The sequence below is a fragment of the Oculina patagonica genome, chromosome 7 (assembly GCF_052425735.1).
Source record: "Oculina patagonica isolate OP01 chromosome 7, crgOcupat, whole genome shotgun sequence".
In the NCBI taxonomy this organism is placed as follows: domain Eukaryota; kingdom Metazoa; phylum Cnidaria; class Anthozoa; order Scleractinia; family Oculinidae; genus Oculina; species Oculina patagonica.
In genome coordinates this window covers 12,080,135-12,091,227 of record NC_135764.1, presented here as the reverse complement: position 1 = coordinate 12,091,227, position 11,093 = coordinate 12,080,135, and the positions used below count along the sequence as shown (strand labels likewise).

General features: G+C 41.7%; 1 protein-coding gene across 2 annotated transcripts in view; it reads left to right on the top strand.

The window, feature by feature from the left end:
* The first annotated feature begins 247 nt into the window (after nt 1-247).
* LOC144659401 (sacsin-like) overlaps nt 248-11,093 on the top strand; it is a 34,675-nt gene continuing 23,829 nt past the window's right edge. The window contains exons 1-7 of one of the 2 annotated variants that reach the window (XM_078519813.1): nt 248-345; nt 4,002-4,046; nt 6,531-6,631; nt 6,876-6,986; nt 7,145-7,292; nt 8,310-9,324; nt 9,595-10,169. In XM_078519813.1, the coding sequence (XP_078375939.1) occupies nt 4,043-4,046; nt 6,531-6,631; nt 6,876-6,986; nt 7,145-7,292; nt 8,310-9,324; nt 9,595-10,169 (1,954 nt within the window). In that variant the 5' untranslated portion in view covers nt 248-345; nt 4,002-4,042. Of the gene's footprint in view, nt 346-1,656; nt 1,767-4,001; nt 4,047-6,530; nt 6,632-6,875; nt 6,987-7,144; nt 7,293-8,309; nt 9,325-9,594; nt 10,170-11,093 lie in introns of those variants that run through there. The other variant, XM_078519814.1, reaches the window with a different exon arrangement.

Below are 11,093 nucleotides of genomic sequence, written 5' to 3'. Positions count from 1 at the left end.
ATTGCCAGTGAAAACATAATAATAATGGATCACGTTTTATTTATGCAATAATTATGGATCACGTTTTATTTATGCAATTTAAATGGTTTCGTACAAATCCTCGTTCGCTTTGCCCTTCGTGAAGTATTGTTGAGGCTGGTTTCCCAGTGGCGTGACCAGTCGTGACACGGAAGTAAAATGATTGCTTTCCGGGAAACGGTTTTAGATCACGTGACAACGCGAGAAGACAGGATTTCTAGGAAAAGGCTTCCGGAGTACTGAGAAATCATTTTCAGCTTGGATTTCGTTCAGTTTAAGTAGTTTTACTGATGAAGAAAGGATGAATTTCATGGAAAATACAGTAAGGTAATTGAGTAACAATTTAATGAAGTGAATTAGACGGTACGCACTAACGCACACTGTCACAATTGTTTTTATGTAAGAAAGATCAAACTCGTGAAAATTATCTCGAAGGTGTAGAAGTTAAGGTTACACTCTTCTGTAAACACAAGCTCTCATTGCAATACTGTTTTACACCAAAAAGCTGTCGTGAACACGCGACTTTCGATTTTCGAAAGCGTTAGGCCGTCCGAAGCCTCCGAAGAGATGAAACTGCTAAAGTTTGGCACAACAAACAATGGCTAAAAAATCATATTTTTAAACAAATAAGTTGCGGTCCGATCGCTTAATATTCTGCTCTCCTAAATTCCAACCTGGTACAAGGACGAAATTTGAAGTGTCGTGAACACTTCAAATTTGTAGGTTTTCGAAAGCGTTAGGCCCTCCAAAGCTTCGAGAAGCTTTTGAGATGCAACAGCCGAACTTTTGCACAACAATTAACGGCTTAAAAACATATTTTTGAAGAAATATAAGAAGCGTTCTCGATCGCTTATTCTCGAAAATTCTGTCCTGTTACAAAATTAAAAGTCATAAGCGGCAGACGCCATTTCACAGAATGTTACAGCAAAAGATAGACACTGGCTAAGCTAGTATAGGATGAGAATTTATGCCTTTGTATATACATAGTTGAATCCCGTTCACATGGTGATCGATTAGGCCAAATACAAAAAAAAAATGTTTCTCGTCCCCATCCGCTTAATTTTTTGGGGCCCTTCTCTATTTTTAATATTTGTTATTGGAGAAGTGGGAAAGAACAAAATCCAACAGGCATTACACCCCAATTAAGTAGAAAGAAAAGTCTGTAAGACATGGCTTTTGTCTGCGTTTTAACACGAACTCAGGTCAAAATTTTAAAACGATAGGTCCGTACTGGAGAGGTCAGGATTTATTTTGCAAGTTCGCTTCCGAAGAATTTGACGATGAAGGAAATAACAAATAACAAAAAAAGCACCCGCCCGCTCTCTTTCTAATGGAAACCCGGACGAAAAACATTTGTTTTTGTTTTACTTGGCATTAAGGGTATCATCGACCAGCATGCTCAACTGTAGTTAACTGTCATACAAACACTATTGTCTGCGAATATTGCCAGTGAAAACATCAGATGTTTTACGTTTTATTTATACAATTAAAATGGTTTAATTTCTACAGACCCTCTATCATTTTCGCTTCGTGTAGTATTGTTGAGGCTGGTTGCTTAGTGGCGTGACTCTTGCGTGACCGTCGTGACACGGAATAAAATGATTGCTTTCCGGGAAACGTTAATAGATCAAGTGACAACGAGTTTAGGACGGGATTTCTCGGAAAAGGCTTCCAGCGTCTTGGATTTGATTCAGTTTTAGTAGTTTTACTAATGAAGAAAGGATGGATTTCATGGAAAGTACAGTAAGGTAAACGAGAAACAATGTTAATGAAGTGAACACTGAGTGAAAGATAGACGGTACGCACTTACGCACACTGCCACAGTAGACTTTCAATTAAGTCCTTCGTCTGATCTCGCGACTTCGTCGCTCGCACGGCCGCTTCGCGACCTAAAAGGCTCGCTTCGCTCGCTTATTCAGTACTGTGAAAACTCGTGAGGTCGACTTGTGGCAAGTCTAACTGCCACAGTTGTTTCTTAAGAGGAATCAAACTCACGAAAATTATCTCGAAGGTGTAGAAGTTAAGGTTGCACTCGTATTAAAACACAAGCTCTCATTGCGATACTGTTTTGCACCAAAAAGCTGTCGTGAACACACAAATTTTCGATCTTTGAAAGCGTTAGGCCCTCCGAAGCTTCCAGAAGCTTTTGATGTGCAACAGCTGAAGTTTTGCACAACAATCAATGGCTAAAAATCACATTTTTGAACAAATAAGTTGCGGTCTCGATCGTTTATTCTGCTCTCCTAAATTCCGTCCTGGTACAAAGACGAAATTTGAAGTGTTGTGAACACTTCAAAGTTTTAGGTTTTCGAAAGCGTTAGGCTCTCCGAAGCTTTGAGAAGCTTTTGAGATATAAAAGCTGAACGTTTGCACAACGTACAATTAACGGGGCGTGTTTAAAACACGAAATGGCGAAATGGCGAAACGGCGAAATGGCGAAATGGCGAAACGGCGAAATGGCGAAATGGCGAAACGGCGAAATGGCGAAATGGCGAAATGGCGAAACGGCGAAATGGCGAAATGGCGAAACGGCGAAATGGCGAAATGGCGAAATGATACTGAAGATAAAAGCCAAAGTTATACGATATTACCGTTGTACTGGAATTTTCATATGTTGCCGAATTCATCCTTGTAGATAAGTCCCGAAAAATAAAAGAAATTGCAATCACAAATTCTCCGTCACGTAGACCCGTCACGAACCTATGGGTAATTTGGATTCCAGTCTCTCCCTGTTTGATACGCCTAGGACATTCTTGATCGAGATGTCGGCATTTCGTTTAGACATCGGAAGAAAATGATTTGTTTATCTCGTATTTGCCACCGAGTCTCGGCTATGAAGTAATGCTTTAAGCTCCAACATTCAAAACCAAACCTACTTTGCGATAAAGTTCATACACGATATCAGTGGCAAACGTTCTTTGCACAGAAACGGAGTAACGTTCGATGTCTATATCAGTCCTTCGACGGATACAATGTAAGCTCTGTAGTGCAGTGCAGATACTGATAGGCAACTTGGCAAGTACTAAATGAAAAAAATATCCTGGTGTGCTGCGACCTTTCAGCAATACGTTCAATTTGGCGTTGTGATAAGTGACAAGTATTCATTATATTCCTGGGCCAGAACATTGAAATGTTCCCTAGAAATAATTCAGTCTAGACATGTAAACAGAACTACCTTGAAGTTCAAAAGGAAACCAAACTATATTATTTACGTGTATTTATCTTAACATTTTGCCATTTCGTCATTTCGCCATTTCGCCGTTTCGTCATTTCGCCATTTCGCCGTTTCGCCATTTCGCCGTTTCGCCATTTCGCCATTTCGTGTTTTAAACACGCCCCAATTAACGGCTTAAAAAAAAAACAAATTTTTGAATAAATAAGTAGCGTTCTCGATCGCTTATTCTCGTAAATTTTGTCGTGTTACAAAATTAAGATAGACACAGACCAAGCTAGTAAAGGATGAAAATTTATGCCTTTATAAGTTACATAGTTGAATTCCGTACTCAAAGCTGTAACCCGAAACTTCTCTGTTTTTACTTATTTTCTGCTTTTCACTTACGTTTTACGAAGTGTTTCTAGGACGTACGGGCAACGTGACGGCTGATCAAGGTTTTAAATAGACTATTTATAGACCATAAAGTGATCGGCAGTCAGAAAATCCCAAGTTCCAAACGTCCTTTTAGCCTGTACTTCGGTTTAAACGCTCCGGTTAGCCTGCATGCAAACAGTTTGCTCTCAATTCTTTTGAAATGATTAAACAAGCTGATTTGAGATCTATAGCTAGAGCCCTTCAAAATCACATAGTTCATCTTATGAAGATGGCATAGTTTCTTCGAATTTCTCAAAAATTCTAGTCATTTAATTGGCGTTTTATGAACAACTTAACTGGCTGCCTGCAATTTAGCCGCAGTGTTTCGCGAATTTGCGAAATGCTGTTCTGGTTTGTAGTAAAATAAATATTCGGTACCACCGTTCTCTTCCAGATGATCTGTATGTGAGAGCAGAAGAGTGATCCTTCCAGAAAATGAGTGAGTATCAAATGAATATCTTGTATATTCCCTTTTTCTGCAAGTCAACTATATTTAATCGTACATCTCTTTTTTGATGCCGTTATTTTAATCCCAAACTTGTCACAAAACAAAATAATAAAAATTCAGACAGTCAAGCAGACGAATGCTAATTCAATCAGATTTTTAGTGAGCTAGTACTGGCATAAACCAACGTACTCTTTACTTGGAGATGACAGACTGGAAGGGGGGGGGGGAGGGAAGGGTGTATGTATACTAACCAACTAAGGGGGTTAGGTCACGATATTTTAGGTAATTCTATTTATTTTTGTTAATTAACAATTCTAAACTTCAAATTGGCAGAGCAAAAGTCTACACATATCTATCTACCTACCTACCTGACTGCTTACCTACCTACCTACCTGCCTACCTGCCTGCCTGCCTGCCTGCCTGCCTGCCTACATAACTACCTGCCTACCTACCTACCTACCTACCTACCTACCTACCTACCTACCTACCTACCTACCTACCTACCTGCCTATCTACCTACCTGCCTATCTACCTACCTGCCTATCTACCTACCAACCTATCTACCTACCTGCCCACCAACCTGCCTGCTTACCTGCCTGCCTTCTTACCTACCTACCTACTTGCCAACTTACCTACCTACCTACCTACCTACCTACCTTCCTACCTACTTACCTACCTGCCTGCTTGCCTGCCTTCTTAGCTAGCTAGCTAGCTACCTACCTACCTGCCAACCTGCCTACCTACCTGCCAACTTACCTACCTACCTACCTTCCTACTTACTTACCTACCTACCTGCCTGCTTGCCTGCCTTCTTAGCTACCTACCTACCTATCTACCTATCTACCTACCTACCAACCTGTCGCCTTTCTGCCTTTCCTACCTTCCTCCATACCTACCTACCTGCCTACCTAACCAACTAATTAACTGACTGACTGCCTACCTGCCTACCTGCCTGCTTGCCAGCCTGCCAGATTGCCTGTGTGTCTTTACGCACTTACCTATCTGCTTACCTGCTTACATGCCTTTCTTTTGCCTACCTGCCTTCATACCTACCTACTTACCTACCTGTCTACCTACTATACCTACCTTACTACCTACCAACCAACCTACCTGCCTGACTACCTACCAACCTAAGGTCTACCTACCTTAAAACCTACGTGCCTGCATGCCTGTCTGCCGAGCCTACTTTACACCTGCCTACCTGCTTGCCTGTATATTTACTTTCTTACCTCCCTACCTACCTACCTACCTACCTACCTACCTACCTACCTACCTACCTACCTACCTACCTACCTACCTACCTACCTACCTACCTACCTACATGCCTGCCTGCCTGCCTGACTGCCTGCCTGCCTGCCTACCTACCTGCCTATTTACCTACCAACCTATCTACCTACCTGCCCACCAACCTGCCTGCCTACCTGCCGGCCTTCTTGCCTACCTACCTACCTGCCAACTTACCTACCTACCTACCTTCCTACTTACTTACCTACCTGCCTGCTTGCCTGCCTTCTTAGCTACCTACCTACCTACTTACCTACCTACGTACCTGCCAACCTACCTACCTACCTACCTACCTACCTTACTACTTACTTACCTACCTGCCTGCTTGCCTGCCTTCTTAGGTACCTACCTATCTAACTACCTACCTACCAACCTGTCGCCTTTCTGCCTTTCCTACCTTCCTCCATACCTACCTAGCTGTCTACCTAACCAACTAATTAACTGACTGACTACCTACCAACCTGCCTGCCTGCCTGCCAGCCTGCCAGATTGCCTGTGTGCCTTTACACACTTACCTACCTACCTACCTACCTGCTTACCTGCTTACATGCCTTTCTTTTGCCTACCTGCCTTCATACCTACCTACTTACCTACCTGTCTACGTACTATATCTACCTTACTACCTACCAACCAACCAACCTGCCTGTCTACCTACCAACCTATACCTACCTAAGTTCTACCTACCTTAAAACCTATGTGCCTGCATGCCTGTCTGCCGAGCCTACTTTACACCTGCCTACCTGCTTGCCTGTATATTTACTTTCCTATACCTCCCTACTTACCTACCTACCTACCTACCTACCTACCAACCTGCCTGCCCGCCTCCGTCCCTATCTACCTACCTACCTACCTACCTACCTACCTACCTACCTCCCTACTTACCTACCTACCTACCTAGCTACTGCCTGGAAATTTTCCTCCCTACTTACCTGCTTCCTTCCCTTCCTCTCCATATCTTTCTTTCTTTCTTTCTTTCTTTCTTTCTTTCTTTCTTTTTTTTTTTTGTTCGTTCGTTCGTTCGTTTGTTCTTTCTTTTTTCTTTCCTTCGTTCATTCTTGCTTGCTTCCACCTGTCTTTTCATGTAAGTTTTTTCAGTCATTGTCAGAAGCGATAGGCTCCAGCTATTGAATAGGTACTGAAATTAGCGCCAATAGTCTGATATTTTTTTTTTGTTTTGTTTTTTCGTGCTAGTGGATAATGATGACGATGGGTTTGATTTGATTCGGCCATCGCTTATCCAACAGCTGAGGACCATACTAGATCAGTATCCAGATGACGGACAGATTCTCAAGGTAAAGACCTTGACAAAAGACAGCTATATTGTGCACCACAGTCTTCAGCAGAACATACTTTATGCTTATCATATCTATAAAACCAAGAGGAACTCAAAGTTGCATGTTCGGATGGCGATTGTGTCAAAGACAAATTCTCACCTAACTAAAAAGTCCTTTCATTGATACTAGTCTATCGTTACTCTATATTTCTGTTATGATTTTATTTCTTCTAAATGTGAACAATATTTCTCCCATATATTAGGAGCTCATTCAAAATGCCGAAGATGCAGGGGCAAGCAAAGTGAAATTACTTCACGACAAACACAGCTATGGAACAGAGAAACTACATAGCGAAGGCCTCGCCCAGTTTCAGGTGCGTTTTTTAAACGAAGTGAGTGGCAAAACACTCGGAGTTTTCTACACAGTATTTGAATCCTGTTGGTACTTCGTTGCACTACTAATAACACAACAAATGCTTAAATTAATGCTCTGTTGTGTATTTTTTATAATGTTTGTACGTTTGTCAAACAGGGCCCAGCACTTTATGCCTACAACGACGCTCAGTTTACTAAAGACGACTGGAAAGGCATACGAATGTTGTGCGACAGTATTAAAGTCAAAGACCCGATGAAAGTCGGCCGTTTTGGCCTTGGCTTTAAGTCTGTATTTCATGTTACAGGTTAGTCTCCGACCGTTATGGGTAAATTGTTTCAAATCGTCTCATCACCCCTTTTATTTTAGGTAAATCAGGAATAAAGAATTATTGAATGAAGAGTCAATGATAGACTTTCGTGAAGTCGCGTTTACCCAAAGATAAGGTTCGTGAAGTGAAAGACAACGCGACTTAGAGAATGTCGGGAAATATGAGCATAAAATACGACTTCAGCCTTCCTTAAAATGAACTCCGGTAAACTAGCAGAAGTGACGGCAACAATTACCTATTAACCCTTATAACGTTTCAAATAAGACGAATTGCAAAAATCAAAACAACTTAGCATTTTCTCCACGAAATTCAAAATATCGTATAGCAAAATCGTGGTGGTGGATCGTCTGGCGTGTCGAATGCAGTGCAATACCGGTCGTGCGACTTGCCCGACAGCAAATTCTGTAGACAGCCAATCACATTGCCCGTTTAACATTGTGTCCCTTGTCCTAATTAGTGCAATTGAGTTTTTGCCAGAATTTGGAACGTTACATATTGCAATGCCTTAAAAGCTCTTTTATGCCTCCTTCCTCTTAAGAACCCTATTTTCCTTGATTAGTTAAGGCCCCCACCCGCTCCCATGTACTTCACAAGAGTGGAATCTCAGAACGATTTTTGAAAAGACAAAGAGAGGGAATTTGTGAAACATGATCCCAGGCCTTGAAGATTTTAAAACTAACAACGGTGTACAAGATTGGCTGGAGATGGTAGCGTGAAATACTTTGACTTACTAAGAACCTCAGCCGCGCCAGTTCCATGCCCGCGGCATTTTAAACTCACAATTGTATACATTAGGTGACCGTTTTATATCTTGTATATCAAATTAAAGCGAGAAGAGTAACGTAGGATCTTAATCTTGTTTCCATTATCCAAAACAACTTCCCATCCAATACGACCATGCGAAATGTGGCCGAAACGTAACAAAACTGCCAAGAACCGTTCTTTCATCGCCGAAGCTACAATTTTGCTCATTACATGCTCTGTTCATTTCAGATCTCCCGAGCATCGTGAGCAGTTCACAAATTGGCGTGATTGATCCGCACGAGGAGTACTTTGGCGACGGAAGAGACCGACGAACGGGACACAGATGGAGAATGAAAGAAGACCGTGCAGCCATGGACAGTATACCGGACCAGTTTCTCCCTTACAAAGGAATATTCGACTGTACAGATAATGTTTTCTCCGAAGGATCCTACAATGGGACGTTGTTTCGCTTCCCCCTGCGAACCACCCCCTCCAAGCTGTCACAGACACTGTACTCTGCAGAAAAGGTGCACATGCTTTTTGAGAGTTTCATGGCCGATGCACACTTAATTCTTCTATTTCTCCAGTATCTCGAATCCATAGAGCTTTACGTCCGGGAAAAGTCAAACAGTGAAGCCAGGAAAACGTTTCAAGTACGAATAAGCGATGATAGCCTCCAGTTAGTTCGAGAAAAGAGACGGGAGTTTCGGAGCGAGATCACGACCGGCAATGGCCAGCTAATGCCACAACCTGTTAAAGTAACGTATCCAATCACGATTGAGACACTGAGTTTCTCCGAAGGGGAAGGAAGCAGTACCGAACGGCATTCATTCCTTGTCACAAACTATGTTTGTGGTGGAAAGGTCTCGTCACAATTTGAAAGCCTGGCTACAGATGGAGACCTGAGCTATCTACCTTTAGTTGGTGTCGCCATGGCATTACCAGATAGCTTTGGAAATCAAACGCCTGATATTCAAGGACACGTGTTTTGTTTCCTACCATTGCCCATGCAAAAGACGAGCTTGACAGGTTTGCCAGTGCATGTTAACGGCTTCTTTGCTTTGAACCAGAACAGACGTTACATTAAAACACCGAATGCTGAGCAAGAAGATCTGGCTGAGAAGGAAGGCCGACAGCTGACTGACAAGTCCTTGTTGTGGAACCAATGTCTGCTGGAAGAAGCAATCCCCCGCGCGTATGCCACGATGCTGATGGAAGCCATTAACGAGAAGTGTTATAGTGTACAAGCAGAGGCAATTTACAAGTAAGATTAAAATGTCTAAACTTTCATGTCTGTTGATCTGTATGTCCTGAAGATTTTCCAAACAAATACCGTCCTATTTATGAGGTTAATTTCGCGAACAGTTTACCGGACTGTCAAGGATAACAGAATTGGACGCCCACAGAAGAAGTCCTTAAAGATACAGAGGCAAACAAGAAGAATATGCATGTTAATTAATTTTCAGATTGCCTCGTTGACCGTGAAAGATTTGTTTTTACTGATTACTTTACTGTAATGTTCTTTGTCAATTAGAGCGTGGCCAGACATCAACAGTATTGACCAAAAGTGGAAAAGACTGCAGAACCCCTTGTTTGAGCTGCTGTGTACCGAAGAAGTTGTTTACACTCCAGCCCTCGGAGGAAACTGGCTGAACGTGGAAGATGTGATCTTTAACAGAGTCCAAGAGGATGATCCTAAAGAGCTGCTTGAGCGAGTTTTCCTCAAGGCTGATCAAAATGTTGCCTCTTTGCCAGGCCACGTGTTAAAAGCGTTGGGCATGTACACAAACTTGAGTACAGAAATCACGCCCCTGCTTGCACGGAAAGTACTCAAGGAAACGCCTTCGTGCTACAGAAGCATCAGTCACTCAGAGAAGTTGCTGCTTCTAAAATTTGTCTTCAAAGACGGCAAGTTTTCAGAACTCCTAGGATTAGAGCTATTGCCCGTTTCCAATGGACTGTTCACTTCGTTTTCCAACTCTGGTGAAGCTATTTACATCAGTTCGCCAGAGCATCCACGTGAACTTCTTCCGTGTCTACAGGATCGATTTCTGGTCCAGAGCATTGACGAGAACCTCTTAGGAAGCCTGCAAGCAGCTGCTGACCAAGGTACGAAGCATGTACTAGACTTAAAGTGTATATGACATGAAAAATATTTTCTGCTTATTTGAAAGGCCTTTCGAAATACAGAAGAATGGCGTTTTTCTTTTCGAAATATCTGTTTTTCGTTTCAGAGATATTGACGTTTTTGTATGATGCAAATTAGATCAGTGATGACGTCATAAGATTTGACTCTAAAAAATGGTAAAATACTGAATAAACAATATCTCTAAAACTATTAAAGCAGTGTTCTTGGAACTTGGCACCACAAATGTGCATCACAAAAGAAACAAAATGTTACTCTTAGGGCTGTTGCCATGACAACAGTTTTGCCGCTGGTGCTGTCTCAATAAAAACTGAAATTCCCAGTTTTTGTCTTAAACCAAGAACCATCTAGCGCAGCCAAACCAATGGCGGGAATTAAGGCAATATGGGAACTATGTCTGTTCTAAGCAGGACCCTTTGTCTCACTTTAGAGGTCAGATATGGGGATATTTGTCTTTTTGACAGAGAGAGACTGGAACTGAAAGAGTTGCTATGGCAACAATACTAAGGGTGTCATTTTGTTCCTTTTGTGATGCACATTTGTGGTGCCAAGTTTCAAGAACACTGCTTCAATAGTTTTAGAGATATTGTTTATTCAGTATTTTACCATTTTTTAGAGTCAAATCTTGTGACGTCATCACTGATCTAATTTGCATAATACACAAACGTCAATATCTCTGAAACGAGAAAAGATATTTCGAAAAGAAAAACGCCATTCTTCTGTATTTCGAAAGGCCTTTCAAATAAGCAGAAAATATTTTTCATGTCATATACACTTTAATTACGAAGCAACCAAAATTAATTCCATATAATTATATAATTAATACAGAGGTTTGAATTGAATAATAAACATTCACCTTCAGATCTAGAGTAGATAAACTCCGCACC